Below are 18,505 nucleotides of genomic sequence, written 5' to 3'. Positions count from 1 at the left end.
AGGGCCTGCTAGAGCAGTGAACACCAATCAACATTAGTTCTGTCCTGTCTTCAAATGTTTTTCAATTTACCCAGGAAGATAATTAACTAAGGCAGTACAATACCAACATTATTGCTTCTGTGGCCAACTTCATGCTACTGGATCTAAGAGCAAACAATCTTTTTAAGACACAAGATAAGAAATAACTACTATTACAGATACCATAGTCAAAAGGGAAAGCTGTGCAACACAGAGATGAAGAGCCCTGCATGACAGAGCTGGGAGGGCTTCAGGAACCTCAGAGATTTGGGAGGGCTGGGACAGCTGAGACAGGCCCCTGAGGTAGGGCCCTTGCAAGGAAGGGGACAAGAAAGGCATAAGGGTAAACTTGGAAGCCAGGATGAGGCTGCCAGAGAGACCAGTTGGTTTAACCAAGTATTTAAGAAAATCAGGCACACATAAGGTAGGAAGTTTTGTTTTTAAAAACAAACCCAACACTGAAAATTAAACTTGTAATTGAAATGCATATCTTATTATACCCTGTAAGTTGATTATAGGCCAAAATAAAATGACTTAATGGTATCTAGAACATTCTAATAAAATTTATACTGAACTTTGTTTTTTAAAATATTGCCTGATACAAAATAGCAAATTTACCAATGTTATCCTATACTTTAGTGTACAACATGGGTTTGGTTTGAATTACCATTAATGTTCATATTAAGAAAATCTTTATGTATATTAATGAACTAATTAACAAGAAAGTATCAGAATTAACTACTATGTTAATAGTTCATTAATAAAAGCAAGATTAACTCCTTAAAATTAAGATTCTGAGTCATACTCTGTACTAAAGCTCAAAACATATCTTTTTATGCATTCATTATAACTTCTTCAGAACCTTGGCAAGCTAATCACAGTAACCTAATTTATGAATGCATAACTGCTAATTTACAGGTGTATGTGAAATGGTGCTTAAACCATAATACCGACAATTCTAATGCATGTGCTAATACTTGACATCAAAGCACACCTTCTACGAATACATTTAGTAGCACACTTTGTACAAATATGGATTTTTCTTACCATCTAATATAAACATGCATCATTCTATAGTGTCTTCTCTTTCCCTACTCTGCCACTAGCTATTAAGAAAAAAGTAAGGCAGCCCTGGCTGGTGTAGCTCAGTGGATTGAGTGCAGGCTGCAAACCAAAGTGTCGCAGGTTTGATTCCCAGTCAGGGTGCATGCCTGGGTTGCAGGCCATAACCCCCAGCAACCACACATTGATGTTTCTCTCCCTCTCCCTCTCTCTCTCTCTCTCTCTCTCTCTCTCAAAATAAATAAATAAAATCTTTAAAAAAAAAAAAGAAAAAAGTAAGGCATATTCCAGATACTCCTCTTTCATGAAACATTAATTCAATCCTGTGCTAGACACTGGAAGGTCCACAGAAGCAAAGTATTTGTTTTCTAGACACAAGCTTCATTATTTCAGTCACTGTAACACTTCCCAAGGTTAAAACCAGCCATACAAACTTGACCAATACAGTAAACCAAGAGCAGGGCTCTCACTAAATGCGAAGAACAACTCTTTGGGTTTGTAAATGAGGGTAATTATAATGAAATGAAATTATTTTAATCATTTTCTCATATAATTTCTGACATTAAAACAAAGTATTTTTTAAAAAATGTAAGCAAAAAGCACTAACAAATAAAAAATGTTAATGAAGGGAAAGGAAGAAAAATAAAAGATAAAAAGCCTAAAACATCCTTTAACTTAGATATCTTTTAAGAATAAGTATTTCCACTACTTAAAAAACTGAGTCTTCTCTGGCTGGTGTGGCTCAGTGAATTGAGCGCCAGCCTGCAAACCAAAGGGTTGCTGGTTTGATTCTCAGTTAGGGCCCATGCCTGGTTATAGGCCAGGCCCCCAGTGGGAGGCATGCAAGAAGCAACCACGCATTGATGTTTCTCTCCCTCTCTTTGTCCCTCCCTTCCCTCTCTAAAAATAAATAAATCTTAAAAAAAAATTTAAAGTATAAATTACCCTTCACCCCCCCCAAAAAAGGGTTTGCAGTTAGAAAATTAAGTAGCTTTCTGAAACCACAAATTGCCTACATATATGAAAATTGTTGGAAGCACCATTTTAATTATCTTATTCTGTGGTATTTGTGAAAGACATCTATTTACATATGCAAAAACCAAAAATATGTGCTAAGTATTTTGTTCATTGTTCTTCTATAACACAAATAAAAATAAGTTTTTTGTTTATTGTTGTTCCATAACACAAATTACAATATATTTAATTACCAAATTTTTTATCTATGTCTAAAGAAATTATGCCCATGTTCCCAAAAGAACAAGTAAGTCTGAGGAGCAATAATGATGAACAAAATAATATGCAATTCAGGAAATGGGAGCAATAACATTCCTTGTTTTTAAAAAAGTATGGCTCATAAAGAAATATGACTATTGCAGAATAATTTAGAAATCAGAACGAGTTCAGTCCCAAATCCTCAGACAATAAAATGTGCCTGCGGTGTTCACAAATAACGATGGAAAGGACAGATTCATTTCCTTTTGGGATGAATGAAATTGTGACAATATCCAGAGACAGACAAATCACCTGCATTCAATTCGACAATCATTTCCTGACACATACTATGAAGTAAGCACTGGATATTCGATGGTGAAGAAAAAAATAGGTGCTAAACAGTAAGATTTATCTACATAGCCTAAGAATAATATAAAGTGAAAAATTAGACTAAGTCTTAGTAAGTGCTATTCAGAAATCAGAACAAAGCACTGTTTTCTCAGGAATTAAAACGAAGTGTTCAGCATCAAGACTTTTTCCCTAGCTCTGTGAATCAACGGAATGGTACTCACATATCGTCTCCAGAGCACAGACCCTTGGAAAAGATCATTGTGTCCTAGGTTCTCAGGCTGCCACCTGTTACGGGCTGAATTATGTCCTCCCTTCCCCCAACCAATTTATATATTGAAATCCTAACCCCCAGTACCTCAGCAGGTGACTGATTTTAAAGGTATGTAATTACAGTAAAATGTGCTCAGACAGGTGGGTCCTGTTCCAATAGGACTGATGTCCTTATAAGATGTGAAAACTAGGATACAGTCATGCAGAAAGAAGACCATGTGAAGATGCCAAAGGAAGACGGCCACTTACAAGCCAAGGAGAGGAGTTTTAGAATAAACCAAACGTGTAGCTTCCAGAGTTGTGAGGAATTAATTCTGTTATTTAAGCCACCCAGGTTGGAGGATTAACTTTGTTACAGCAGCTCTACAAATACACCACCTAGCAGGGCCTCCCGAGTTTCCTCTAAATTCTACTAGCAGCCTTGTCTGCTTGAAGAGAAACCCTCTGTAAAAAGTAGTGCATTTATCCTCATGGAGGATAAAAAGTCCTTCTCAGGCTTCCTTCCTCAGCCTAAGGAAGAACGTGAGCCTGATGGAAGCTACTTTGATCCTTTATCATGTCTTTTATTCTGCTCCACAAGTATTTACTGGGAAACTTCTATGTGCCTAGTATTCTCGCTATCCTGTGGCCTACACACAGGATGAGAGGCTAGAGAACAGGGCACAGAAACACCCATGCAAATAAGACAAACATTCTCCATGACAAACAGGGAGAGTGTTTGTCTCATTTGCATAAGTGATTTTAGAAGTAACTAAGAGAACCCTTAAAGCAAAATAAAAAAACAAAACAAAACAAAACACACCAACAACTTGGAAGCAACAAGAGGGAGCAGCATGGGGAGACAGATGAGAAAACACTCGCAGTCAGTGCCAGCTGCTGGACACAGGTTATGTCATTTATCTACTGGAATTAGATATTACTGTCCCTGCTGGACATGAGGGAAACCAAGGCCCAGCGCTGTTAAAATGTACTAGAGTGCAGTTGCACAACCATTCATTCTGCTCTGTGTGCCAAAGTTTCCATTATGTGGAGAACTATACACAAATTAGGTATGCTAAGAAAGAAATATATTAACAATGAACTGTGAGAAATAGGATGGCTGGTTTATTAAGAGATGTGAAAGGATTCAAAAGACCACCAGTAACTACTGAACACCTGTTGTTTTGCTTTAATACTCTCTCCTGAAATAAGGCAATACACTAACATGTGTTAAGGCCCTGGAACAGTAACTGACACATAACAGAAAAATCTTACCTAGCAATTACTACCATTAACATTAGCACCTCTCTAAACACTCCCGACAGCCCAGCAATCCTGTGAGGCATACACAGCTCTCTCCACTTTGGAGATAACAGGAATGCAGCTCAGGGATGTTCAGCTAACTCACCTGAAGTCAGAGAGCTATCAGGGGCTTAAGGGGACAATTTTGAGTTCAAGAATTAAAATGTATCTCTTATAAACACTTACAGTTTGAGTGTCTTCTCTCATAGCTGAGAGAGAAGGAAGCTAGCTTACTGAACTGAAATGTTCCAGAGGAATTTTAATAAACTCCTCAGTTTCTAACACTCTGTTCTTCCACTTCTGGGCAGTAAGTGACAAGAATCAAAAGAAGAGCTTAAAAGGCAGGAGGCAACAGAAACAGTTTTAAAGGCTGCCTCAGAAGGCTAGGATGAGCTAGGAAGGAGACAGAGCAGAATGCACGGGGACACACACCAACCTGCGTGTGTGTAGGTGGCGTGCAAGGCCTGGCAGCCAGCTCTGGGGGGGGGGGCAGAGTGGGGGAGGGTGTGTGTGTGTGTGTGTGTGTGTGTTAAGGAACGCTGAGTGAGCTGCCTGCACACAGAAAACTGGGACCAAATGAGTTTGTGGAAGTCAGGTTCAAGTTCATTTCCTAACTGTTGTGAACATACTTGAAGAGGGCTCCCAGGCCATTCTGAGATAGGAAGAAATCTCAGCGAAAAGGCCGGGAAATACAAACAGCAGGGTGGACAGAGGAGTGGGCAGGCACAGTCCAGGCTTCCCTGGCCAGCCTGGTGCGCACCCCTTCCCCTGCTCCTGTGTCCTGCATGTAGGGTGAACTAAATAGATCTCTGTCTCTCCCACACAACAGCAGGTCCCTCAAGGGCACCTGGATACACAGTAGACTTTCTTTCTTTTTTTTTTTTTTAAGAATTTTATTTATTTATTTTCAGAGAGGGATGGGAGGGAGAAAGAGAGAGAGGGAGAGAGAGAGAGAGAGAGAGAGAGAGAGAGAGAGAGAGAGAGAGAGAGAGAGAAATATCAATGTGTGGTTGCTGGGGGTCATGGCCTGCAACCCAGGCATGTACCCTGACTGGGAGTCGAACCGGCGACACTTTGGTTCACAGCCCGTGCTCAATCCACTGAGCTACGCCAGCTAGGGCCCACAGTAGACTTTCAATAAATGCTGGCCAAGTGGACAAATGAATGAAAAGGCAACTGCCCCTTCCCCCGTCAAAAAAGGGCTTAGCAGCTTATATTTGATATTTACCAACAGCTATTAACACATTCATTATCAAAATTTCCCCCCATAACTCAGGTATAAATACCTGACATTCTCTTCTAAAATATGTGCTAAGTATTTTGCCCACTGTCCTTCCAAAACACAAATTATAACATTTAATTACCAAGTTCAGTTTTGATCTATGCTAAATGGATGGTCAGAGGAGCTGGTCCTTAACCTAGAGGGTCTATTGTCTCAGGACATTAGTGACAATGAAATATTGGAAAAAGCAAATATGATTTCATCAATGTCAGCCATTGCTGACAGGAAGAGAAGTGACATTGAGAATCATATGTTTTATATTTTCAACCAGAGATGTAATCATGAAATTTGAAAGGACAGAAAAGTCAGGAAGTCTGGACATAACTTCTCACTTGTCTGGTGTTCTTATGTGTCACACATATACTAGGGAAGATTAGACTGGATTTTTGATCTTCAAATGTGGTTCTTTTGAATATTTAGGTTGGTAAAATACAATAAAACATGATACTTAGCTGACCTGAGATTATTAAGTTACTTAATTGCTCCTGACATTTTTCATGTAGAATTTAGGACTATGACGTAACCTACGGTACAGGATCTTCTGAGCATTATGTAAGGTAAGTTCTGTGCCAAGCAATTCATAAACTAGTAAGCGGTACACAAATCACAGGAGTTGCTATTGTTATACCTTTAATAGTTACACCAAATTTATTCCCTTGCCACTTGCATTCAGCATCTGCCCAGTGTTGTATTTCTGCTCAGAGAAGGGGCCGACTGACCGTCAGCAGTGCCTTCAGAAGCTCAGCTCTGTCTGAATAGGGGCCTCTCCCTTCCCATGGGCCCTCAAGTCGGGGTACCTGGGGAACAGTTAGAGAGCTGGAGCCAGCGGAGGACCCACCTTGGTTCCACAGGGTGTAAACTGTGTCCCTTAGCCTTGCAGGGCTTCCTTCTTAATTTGGAAGGTCTTCATAAATTGCTGTCAATGTCCTCTCAAATATGGCATTACTGCATGACTGAAGTAAGTTGTATTAAAGAGATACGCCACACAGGACATACTTGTTTCCATCACCCTCTCCAAACCTCAGTGGTTTTAGTTATAAATAATTGAGTAGTCATCTGGAAAAAGCCAGGTATGTCAAGTAAAGTACTAAAAGTTCTTTTATTTATATATGCCCTAGTTGGGCTCCTTTCCCCAGATAATAGATTTAAGTAAGTGTGAGTACCTTGGCTTGTTTCCATGCAGATAAAAGTGTTGGCACATACAAAGCAAACAGTGGGGATATCTCCTTATACTGGTCACCTCCTGAAGAAGCCTATCAGTAAGATCACGTCCAGAAGTCCTGGAGACAAGTCCCTATCAATACCTTCAACATGTGACCCCCTGTGTAGTGCCCTGGCTCAGATTTGTTACCTGGGTCCACTCATTCCCCTTTCAGTTTATACCTCAGCCATTGCCTGGAGTTGGCATGTGGGTTAAAAATTAAGCATCAATGGAAAATTTCAGATGCTTAGACATAAATGAGTGTGTAGGTAAAATGTTTGAGGAACTTTTGTTTAGTCTTGAATCACCTTATTATTTAAAACCTTAGGTTTGGTTGCCTATACAGCAGATGAATTGGTTGATTACTTAGCCATTGCAAGAACTATTTCAGAAAAGTAATCGGAATTTTCAAAAAATTTTTTTAAAAATCTGGGGATGGCATCGATTATCAATCTGTAACTACTCTGCAGGGCAATCCTTTGTGTTATATAAAGTGCTTTTTGAAACCTAGAAACATCACCGGGACTGTCTTTTTCCATTTGGCAAGTTGTTCTTGATCCTATCTATGAATTTATATTTTAATTTAAAAATGCTTCACCAGCCTGCCAATGGGTTCCACAGCCCAAGAAAGGATTAGGAATCCATGCTAATGATACTCATATCATATTTCTATCACATGCCAAAGTAAGTTTGTAAGCCTGATGGGTTCCAAAGAGTATGTAAAATATAAAATCTACTTAACCTTCATCATGTTTTGTACCCAATAGGTTAGGGAAAGATGTTTTTCTAAGAAAAGTTGTTAGCTACGACAAGTATGTTACTAAATTAGAAAGACAGACTATACTAACTATGCAATAAAATCAAATAGAATGTGCATAATTTAAGCCTTACTAAATGATTCAGAAATCATTGCTAGATGTGATAACTGCCTCAATATTATTATTATAAAGAACTATCATTTTTCCATAGAAGTAAAGAATAGCACTCTAGTCAATAGAATGCCAAATACCAAAGGAATATGCCACACAGTTTTTGTAAAGACTGCTTATGGAAACTTAAACTTATATTTTCACTTAGTGTCTTTTTAAAGGAACAGTATATGAAGTAAAGGAGAATCACCTAATTTTAGATCAGAAAAGAACCTCAGCCATCCTCCAACCCTTTCTTTCCCCTTCCTTGTCCTTCCTTTCTCCTCCTTCCTCCTCCTTCCTCCACAAGGTAACAATGATGCCAGCCAGACAGGGCCTGTTATGTGCTGAGCACCCTTCAAGAAACTAGAGATCCAGTGAGGAACAGGAGAATAGGGTCTCTGACCTTGAGGAACTTGAACGCTAAAAGGGAGGAAGACCAACAATGATCAAGTGAGCAAACAAGTAAAACACCCAAGTAAATAACTTAAAAACCGTTCCTAAAAATCACATGGGGAGTTGGACGCAGAACCCCCCCGGGTTCATGTTTCCTCCGGTTAATCCTGTGTTCTATTAAACCACAATGCCAGGATCTCAGAACAAAGGAAAGAAATAGAAGAAAAAACGCAAAACAGGGAGATAGAGAAAAGGCTCAGAAAGAGGAAACTTGCACTGAGGGAGGGGGTATATCCTGGGTACATTCTTTAATTTAGCAATGCCAACCCATTCCTTGGGCAAAACAGGCCAGAAAATAAAAATAAGCTTGCTGAAAAACTACTGATAAGGGAAACTAGAACAGAATAGACATGTAAGTCCTCTGCTCTTTCTATAGCTCCCAACCGCCATGCGTACGTTCTCTCTGTTCATTCTGGAACACTTCCCTAACTTCCTACAGAAGAATCGATTCCTCCACAGGAAGTGTAAGAGATTCCAACTCTCTTTGCTCTTGGACACCGAATGGGTCTGATTCTCGGTCTGCCAGGGCACAGGGCAACCCTCCATGCTCCTTTCTGCTCATCATGTTCACAGCCCTCAAGAAGAAACGCAACGTTTGTCTAATCCCAGGTTGTGATGACGACAGGGAAAGAGCTGAGGCTTGTATGTATAGCCCAGCTGAGCAAAATGGGGAAGCCATGCCAGGGCTCCCACCGGACAGGCCCAATAATTTCCCCATAGGGTCTCCGATTTCTGTCCAACTCTTTAAAAAATCCTCACTGGAGAATTACCAACCATACCAAAATTTAAATACATTTTTAAATAGACTTCATATCTCTCTCAGGTCAAGGGAAATAGAATATATATATAATTTCAACAGGTGTTTACCCATTAACTAATCCCCAAAACGAAGGAATGAGGCAAAGTACGTACTCTGCTATAATAACAAAAATACTTATTTCAACTAATATTCAGGTTTTTAGGTTACGTCAATTAATCTAGGGGAGAAAAGAATAGTTTCCCAAATAATAGAACGCTAACTTGGATATTTCATTTTTTCTTTTCACATGCTTTTTTAATCTTTGGTCCACATGAAGTTTTTCCTGTAACATTTGAAAAATGTTTCATAAATTACTATGAAGGGATGGAAAATAAAACGCAAGGCATCTGCTTAAGAAATTTTTATATATAAATTATCCAGAAAGTTAATGATGAGGTTAAAAATTGAGAAGAACCACGGCCAGTATACAATGAAAGGAAAAAATTGCTTCATACTTGTGTGATCTCAATATGTATTTAGAAAGGCAAACTGCCAAAGTTTCACTGAAATTGTTCTAACAGTCTTCTTCATCATAATAGCTTCCACTTATTGAATGCCCACTGTTATGTGAGGCGTGGGCTACACACCTCACATAACACCAATCAGGGAGGAATTGGCACACGTGGTGCAAGACTCTGTAAGAGTTACGTGGAGAGCAGCCATGGCAAACTTTGAAGACAGGGCTCTTCAATCGATGTCCATGTTCTTCCCAGCCACAGGACTCACCCTGCTCCTCCCACTGGTTCAACCCTTATCACACTCACAAATGCTTTTACATAATGGAAATGATGAGTGCAACAAAGTCTTCCTTACCTAAATCTGCTCTCTCATAGTTAAAAAGTCAGGTCACCTTGTTCCTCCAACCTTCCCCAGCCTCCCACCAAAAAGCAGAGCACAAGACGCACACACCCCAGGGCCTACTGCGGTGAAGTGACCAGACCCCACTGTCCTCCTGCCCGGAGCCCACACTCTCTTTAAGGTCCAGGGCTTCAGTCCTCCTCAACCTGAGAACCCAAGGCTGAGACGCAAACTACGCCACAGAGCAGACCACAGCGATCTGTCTCTTCAACTGCAGGCCTTTCTCTTACTGTAGGAGGGTCTCTGCCCTTGACTGACATTCGTCTTTTGTCAAATTTGTTTGATCAATTTTACCAATTTATCTGTAAAGCTGTTTTAGCTATTGAATTATGTAATGACTCTGTTGTAATCAAGACTTTCTCCACTGACTCAGTTTGGAGTTACTAATGTAAGACTTTGAATCATTCACTTGCCTCCCCCTGAAATTTTCTTACAGTAATGGACCATCTCATACGTGAGAAGCTGACGTGTTAGTACTGGAGCCGCATGGGAAGCACACCGCACAGCCACGGTCACAATGTCAGAAAGTAACGCACTGTTAAGCAAATACATCCATCAAGGCTCTGCCCCTGAGTTCAAGATCACATCACAGTGGGAAATAGGTCAGTAAAATAAAAAATTCTCAGGCTGCAATTCTGGTTCTACTCTGAGCCTCAGCTTCCTCATAATTAAATCACAGTAACACACTGGCAAGAAAAAGTACACTGCAGCTTCTCTCCACCAGAATTTCAACTCTTAACTGGTATTTCTTAAAGGGACCTTTGGCAAAAAAGGAGGTGTTATTTCTGCCATGACAATGGTGAGAACTGTACTCTGTTCAATGGAATGAAACGGTTCCTCAAAATAAATGAGCAGAAGACACAATGGAATTCTGCATTCCTTGTTCTTTTTGGTTAATTGACTGCCAGTGTGAACATGATCCATCATCACATGTCCTGGCTGGACGGGGCTGCTCTGCACCCTTTTCTCCCTCCACTGACTCCTTTACAAAGACTTGTGTAAAACAAGTCATTTATTTAAAACACGGGGAGGGTTGGCCACACATTCTGGCTACTCAAGACAAAACAAAAACAAAAAAAGTTGCCAAATTGGCCCACGTGAAAGTAAGGATGGAAAAAATTAAATTATAGTGGCTGCACTGTGACTTAGAGAGTAAAGAAATGGGTAAGTTTTACATCAGAGAAGGATAAGACTTCTCTGATTCCTGCCTGCACTTCAGCAATTTTCCTATGTGGCTGCCAATTCATCCTAACAAATCATTAAAAATTTAAAATACAGATTTTTTCAAGACCACTGTAAAAACAGAGAAAGAATGAAGAAAAATTTTGGAACAATATAACCCAAAAATGTTAACACAACAATTATCTTCTGTGGGTAATAAAATGATAAATATTTGTAATACTTTTCTGATTTTTTTCCAATGAGTATAGAATGTTCTTACAATGAGAAAAAAGAACAAAAGAGGCAAAGAGAGAGAAAAATGGTTGATCAGGAATTTGGAAAGAAAGGTGTGTAGGGAGGAGCAGGGAGACATTCATATTGCACTGAGCCCAGCACAAAAACCGAAATATATATAAACACCCACATTCCAGGCACCCGGAACAGTTTAAACCTCCGGACACAGGAGTATAACTTCTTCCTTTAACATTTTTTTAAATCTTCCAGTATACCTAGTACTTTTTAAATTGCTATTATTTTACTTAAAAGAAAATCAAATTTTGGAGAAATTTAAGCACAAGCAGCCAAATCCTCACATCACACTCGGTGATTCACCAAGCCCAGAATGTGTGTGCCACGTTGTGGAGAAACGGGACTCCCATACCAGAGGACAGTCCCTGTTTGTGTTAACAGTGTCTCCTTTGATATTTTTACTAATTAATCTCTAAGGCGGTGGACTCGGAAGAAATCACAACCAGGTTTTCATGAAACCCACCTTGGCCCAGGGCAGCCCAGTGGCCCTGCTGCGTTTCCCTCCCTCTAACTCTCCGGCACGACAAGCAGCAGGACTCAGAAAAGGCTGCGTGGTGCCACAAAAATGGAGATAACTCTAGAATTCTCCTAACTAAATGAATCCTGGGATAAGTTTTCGAGACTCCAAACTCTCTTATGGCACGGACACTGCCCACGGCGAGCAGAGAAGCCCGTCGCGTGGCTCACCTGTGAGATGTAGCCTGGAGGCACGTGGATGGGAGGGATGGACCCGTTGGGGGACATCATGGGCACCTCAGCAGGTCCTGAAACAGGCGAGAGTGAGACATCAGCAACTGAAGAAATACACAGTGCTCAAAACAATCACTGGGATTTAAAAAATATTATCAAAACTAGGGAATTACAAACTTTGATACTTTCAGTAATTGGTACATTATACCTCAGACATCAAATTATGGATGAAAAGGAATTCTCCAGCTGTGTAAATCGAAGAGGAAAAACCAAAATTATGAACATCTTTTCAAATATTCAATAATTCCCAAATCCTCAAGTTCCACAAAGCAAGGCTGTTTAGTTAGGAGCACTTAACAAAGTAGGTCAAAAAGTTTCTTCTTACTTGCCTTTAAAGTATGAGTTATAGCTAAACAAATCCATTGTAAATGAATTTATCTCCTCAGGTTTAAAAAGCTCCAATGGACTTGGGTTTATCGTTTTATTTTCAAATTATTATTTTCAGTAAGTTACTGTAACATGACATTAATTTTGAAATAGAAAAAACCATAAAATACTCCAGACTGAATAAATTCGGTATGCTTCTTATGTTGTAAGGCAGGTGGGAAATGTCAATTTTAAAACTAGGCACTATTAGAAATACTAATGCCAAATTTACTTAGGGTTGTTTCAAAGCAAAGCATTCAATTAACAAGAGGTTGGTTTCAAATTCATTGAAAATTAATCAATCACATGTCTGACGCAAACAATGAACAGCAAGGCATCACTGACCTAAAACATAGTAAATGTTTAATTGTAATGAAACCATTCATCATAACATCAAAATCAACTTCTGACCCCCTTCCAGGGACCTCGGGATTAAAGGGTCTCCCCTAGATGTACGTGATCCTCATCACCACTGGTTTTCAGTTTGGTGGTTGGACCACCTGTTTAGCAACCCACCTTTCAAATGTCATTCCAAAACTGTTTCTTTTTTTAAAAAATTAAATTTATTCAGGTGACACTTGGTTAATAAGATTATATGGGTTTTGAGTGTGCATTTCCATGATACACGATCTATATACTGTTTTGTGTGCCCACCACTCAAAGTCGAATCACCCTCTGTCACCACACATTTGGTTCCCTTCTCCCTCACCACCCGCTCCCACGTTTCCAGTCTGAGACGGGACTTCCTGGCTCCAAGTGCCCTGTGTTGTTTGTGTATTTGCTCTCCCTTAATGGGAACTGTGCTGCCGACAATGAAAACTGCTGGACTGTATGGAACAAAAACCAAGAAAACTACAATACTTTTCTTGGCAAAAGAAGACAGATCCTGCCACCCAATGCTGCATTTACAAGTAAGCATAATGCACTTTTCACCTCACAGTACAACCCAGTGTTATAACTACTTTGCAGAAGAGGATGGACCAGCAGAGGGACAGGGACACTGCAGTGCCCATCCATGGTCTCCAAAGGAAAAAAACAACCATGGTAGCAGGGCAGAGAAGATACTGATGTTCATGTAATGTAGCATCTGACCAGAGATCACACTGCAATGTCATGAACAATGTATCAAAGCACTGAACCACTTTGATAATCTCTAAATGTACACAAAACTACGGTGGACCCTCACAGGCTAACAGACTGGTGATCATTTAAAGCAAACTACAACATCATATGAACGGATAACTGCATGAGTCTATTCTATTTTTAAGTACGACTTCAGTCAATATGTCCATTAATCACTGAAGGCACTTTCTAAATCTATCTTTCTCATCAGCTTCAGCATTTTTGTCATAGTCATCAAGACATTTCAGTATTTACTAAGTAGTTTTTTTGGATTGCCTCACTTAAAAAAATCATACACAACTACTTCAGCCTCAGCCTGAGCAGGATCTGTGAAAGCCAAGGGTCTCTGCCTGGTAGCATTCCCAGCTCACTAGCCATACTGGTTATGTGACCTTGAACAACTCCCTTTTGGAGCCTCATTGCTAAACAGTTATAAATGAGAAAACAATCCCTACACCTTATATGGTTGGGTTTAAAGATTAAATGCAATAATGCATGCAAAAACACAGTAGTACATAGCACAGTAATCACTCATCAAAATGTTAACGATATTTACAGTGTTTTTTAACATTTTTATTTATAGCTTTTGGTTTTTTGGTTGTTTATTACATTTTAAGTACTGATTTAATAGCCCTTGTAACACATAAAATCAACAAGTATACACTTTGTACAATATTGCCTTAAGAGGAAAACCTTCATTATCAGATAAATATCAAATGTTTCACCATGCAGATGTGAACAGAAATGCTACCACCTCAGTAAAAGATTGTTTTTTCATCATCAAAATGTATACCAGGCAGTCTCTTAACCCCAGGCATGCCCCCTAAAACTGTTAAAGTCATTTGTATAAAATGCTTTAAAGAATGTAGGACAAGTGAGTGATTTACAGCCAGAAAATGTTTTCTTCCCAACCTTGATTTCAAAAGTAGCCAAATGACTTTAACATGCTTGTCCCCCCTTCCTCTTGTCACTGTCATCAAAACCCTTACACAAAGGGCACTGCCAAACATACAGTAATGACTTCCAAAGCTCAACTGCTCCTTGGAACCCCAAGGTTCCTCTCCTTTCTGAAATAAACTATTGTGTTCACAGGCATTCTGCAGTTGAAAATCTACCAAGCAATAATGAACGAACGAATGAATGAGTGAATCACAATGGTGGCATGAGCAAAGCTATTGTCTGGCTAAACACTTTTCTCCCAATCAGTGAATTTACTGCCTCTGTGCAACTGTCTTGTGTTTGAGAACCTCCTGATATTGTTGTAACCCTTACCTAATGGAAACACAGACTTCTCTCTGTGAACTGCCAGGACTACTAGGTTCCTTTGGATTTTGTAATCAATACCCTCATAACACACAATACTGAAAAGGACATAGCCCTTAGAATACAGTAAAAATGGTTCTCCCCCTGTTCAAACTACCAACACTGGCTATATTTTTGGGGGGGCGGTGGTATTTGGAGAAGTGTCATGACATAACCTTTCCAAACAAACCAACCTCCTCTCTAACTATACTGGGAAATCACTGAACTATTAAACTTTTTAAAAATAATTTTAAGTCTCTTAAGGTTATCTGGAAGCCCCTTTAGTTAAATACTTATAAAAATATATATTTTATTAATTATGCTATTACAGTTGTCCCATTTCTCCCCTTCATTCCCTTCGACCCTGCACACCCTCTCCCATCCACATTCCCCCCTTTAGTTCATGTCCATGTGTCATAAGTTCTTCAGCTTCTACATTTCCCATACTATTCTTGCCCTCCCCCTGTCTATTTTCTACCTACCATCTATGCTACTTATTCTCTGTACCTTTTCCCCCTCTCTCCTCCTCCCACTCCTATGTTGCTAACCCTCCATGTGTTCTCCATTTCTGTGGTTCTGTTCCTGTTCTGGCTGTTTGCTTAGTTTGTTTTTGTTTTAGGTGTGGTTGTTAATAATTGTGAGTTTGCTATCATTTTACTATACATGTTTTTTATCTTCTTTTTCTTAGATAAGTCCCTTTAACATTTCATATAATAAGGGCTTGGTGATGATGAACTCCTTTAGCTTGATCTTATCTGAGAAGCACTTTATCTGCCCTTCCATTCTAAATAAAGCTTTGCTGGATAGAGCAATCTTGGATGTCGGTCCTTGTCTTTCATGACTTGGAATACTTCTTTCCAGCCCCTTCTTGCCTGCAAGGTCTCTTTTGAGAAATCAGCTGACAGTCTTATGGGAACTCCTTTGTAGGTAACTGTCTCCTTTTCTCTTGCTGCTTCTAGGATTCTCTCCTTAATTTTAATTTTGGATAATGTAATTATGGTGTGCCTTGGTGTGTTCCTCCTTGGGTCCAACTTCTTTGGGACTCTCTGAGCTTCCTGGACTTCCTGGAAATCTATTTCCTTTGCTAGATTGGGGAAGTTCTCCTTCATTATTTGTTCAAAAAACTTTTCCACTTGTTGCTCTTTCTCTTCTCCTTCTGGTATCCCTATAATTCAAAGGTTGGAACATTTCACGATGTCCTGGAGGTTCCTAAGCCTCTCCTCATTTTTTTGAATTCTTATTTCTTCATTCTTTTCTGTTTGGTTATTTCTTTCTTCCTTCTGATCCACTTCATTGATCTGAGTCCCAGTTTTCTTCCCATCACTATTGGTTCCCTATGCATTTTCCTTCATTTCACTTAGCGTATCCTTCATTTTTTTTCAACTAATTTGAGACCAAATTCAATCAATTCTGTGAGCATCCTGATCACCAGTGCTTTGAATTGTGCATCTGATAGGTTGGCTATCTCTTAGTCACTTAGTTGTATTTGCTGTGGAGTTTTGATCTGTTCTTCCGTTTGGGCTATTTTTTGGGGAGGGAGTCTTGTCCTGCCTGTTACGTATGAGGGGTGGAGCCTTAGGTGTTCACCAGGGTGGGGCAACCCAATTGCTGGGTTGTGGCATTGTATGTGGGGCCAGCGTCTGAGAGAAAACAATGGCACTTGCTCTGCTCTCTGTCGGATTTCAGTCCCTTCTGCCGCTTCCCCCAAGCAAACTGGGCCCTTCTGGTGCTGGTTCCCGGGTGGGTGAGCTTGTGTATGTTCTAGGACCCCATGGGTCTCTCCAACGAACTCTCCTGTGAGGCTGGGAGTCTCTCCCTGCTCCTTAACCCCCACAGGTGTTTTCAATCAGTGCCCCGGGGCTCTATTTCCTGGTGCTGGGATCCTGGGTTGCTCGGTCTGTCTCACTCCCCAGTTTTGCCTGGTTTATCCGCGAGTGAATGTGGGATGGCCTGGTCAGCCAGCCTCCTGGCACTCAGTGCCTCACTTCACAATCGCCACCTTGCTGGGTCTGCCGATTGCCACCCCATGCCTGGGGTCTGTCAGCCACTACCTGCACACCCGGGGTCTGCTCACTTCTGTTTTGCATGCCCAGTGCCACCACTTTTTGTGCCTTGACCTGTCACTGCTCCGCTGACCGACTCCACCCCCCGCCTACAGGTCTGAATGAATGTGTCTATTTTAACTCCTTGGTTGTTGGACTTCCATATAGTTCAATTTTCTGTCAGTTCTGGTTGTTATTTTGTTTCTAAATTGTTGTTGTCCTTATTTTGGTTGTGCGAGGAGGCACAGTGTGTCTATCTATGCCTCCATCTTGGCTGGAAGTCCTAATTAAATACTTTTGTTACATATAGCTGGGCCTACACAGATGTATGTACACGTACATTAGATCATTTAAAAAATGAAAGCAAGCTAACATGCCTCCAAAATACTGTCAGTGAGGTGGGTTTTTTTTTTAAAGCTAATTTACCAGTTTAGCTAGAGACTACATGAACTCTTCCACAAACAGATGAAAAATGTCAGAGGCACAGTTTCTAGAGCTGGAATTAGAGTGTTTGCTAAAAGCCATGAAAAAAATGTCTTGGGAATTTTGATCAATTTCAGGTTTTAGGCTGTGACTTCAACAGTTAAGAATTCTATTTGCACGGAACAAGATGTAAAACACTAACAAGAACTATGATTGGCTTACAGTCATTAAAAAATTAAACTGTAATATACATGGTGCAACATCTTAAAAGTCTGTTAGTATTTGTTAACGAATTGGGGTTTCATTTACTATACCAGACCTTCAATGAGAAAATCTGAAGAGTAGCTTACTTATTCAATCAACAATAATTCACGCAAGGATCCCATGACTTAATTCCCACATCAAAGAGACTGAACGTAAGACCAGCAAGTTGTATTTTTCGGACCCCACATGCACATGAAGAGGTCCTGAGCCACCGCCAAGGCTGAGGCCATTCTGCTTCATTCTGGATTTCTTCCCTGCTGACAGGGATCCCCACAGCTAACACATTCATACAGCTCTAGCCCTGATTCTGCATTCAGAATATTCACCGACTCTGGGAGCAGAATGAACTAGACTGACTTGAGGTAAATGTACCAATGAGGTTTAGAAATCTGAAGTGGTGGAAGTTGAGAATCCAGGGTGTAACTTATCATTGAAAACAGCATTAAAATTGACCAGCTATAAGTAATTAATTATACCACAATTTCAGACACGTTTAAATGGCATTTTTATAAGTGAAGTATTCACCAACGGGTGAATAAATATTAAAAAAACCATAAAACTCAGAAGAAAAGATGGGGATGTTTCATAGTGCTGGATTTGACGATGGATTCTTAGCGATGCCACAAAAAGCACAAGCAAAAAAGAATAAAACAGATAAAACTGAACTTCATGAAAGTTAAAGACTTTTGTGCATTAAAGGACAGTATTACCAAAGTGAATAGGAAAGCTATAGAATGTAAAAAAACATTTACAAATCTCATATCTGATTAGGGACCTGGACCCCAAACATACAAGGAATTCTCACAACTCAGCAAAATAACAATCCAAAATTAGCCCTTGTCCAAAATTTAAAATGGACAAGGGCTTGAATAGATGGTTCTCAAATGAAGACATAGAAATAGCTGCTGGCACATGACAAGATGCTCAACATCACTAATTGTTAGGAAAATGCAAATCAAAACCACAGTAAGGTACCACTTCACACTCACTATGGTGGCTATTCCCAGAAAAATAAAAAACTGTTGGGAAGCTGTGGAGAAAACTGGAACCCTTGTACAATTGCTGGAA

The 18,505-nt window shown here is 39.9% G+C and overlaps 1 protein-coding gene across 8 annotated transcripts in view; it reads right to left on the bottom strand.

The window, feature by feature from the left end:
• Window positions 1-18,505, bottom strand: part of FNDC3B (fibronectin type III domain containing 3B) — a 315,121-nt gene that overhangs the window by 135,426 nt on the left and 161,190 nt on the right. For all 8 annotated transcript variants that reach the window (XM_036017697.1, XM_036017701.1, XM_028504578.2 and 5 more), the window contains exon 4: window positions 11,856-11,932. In XM_036017697.1, coding sequence (XP_035873590.1) covers window positions 11,856-11,932 — 77 coding nt within the window. The remainder of the gene's footprint in view (window positions 1-11,855; window positions 11,933-18,505) is intronic.

The sequence above is a fragment of the Phyllostomus discolor genome, chromosome 2 (genome assembly GCF_004126475.2).
Source record: "Phyllostomus discolor isolate MPI-MPIP mPhyDis1 chromosome 2, mPhyDis1.pri.v3, whole genome shotgun sequence".
Taxonomy (NCBI): domain Eukaryota; kingdom Metazoa; phylum Chordata; class Mammalia; order Chiroptera; family Phyllostomidae; genus Phyllostomus; species Phyllostomus discolor.
This window is presented reverse-complemented; position numbering and strand designations above follow the sequence as displayed.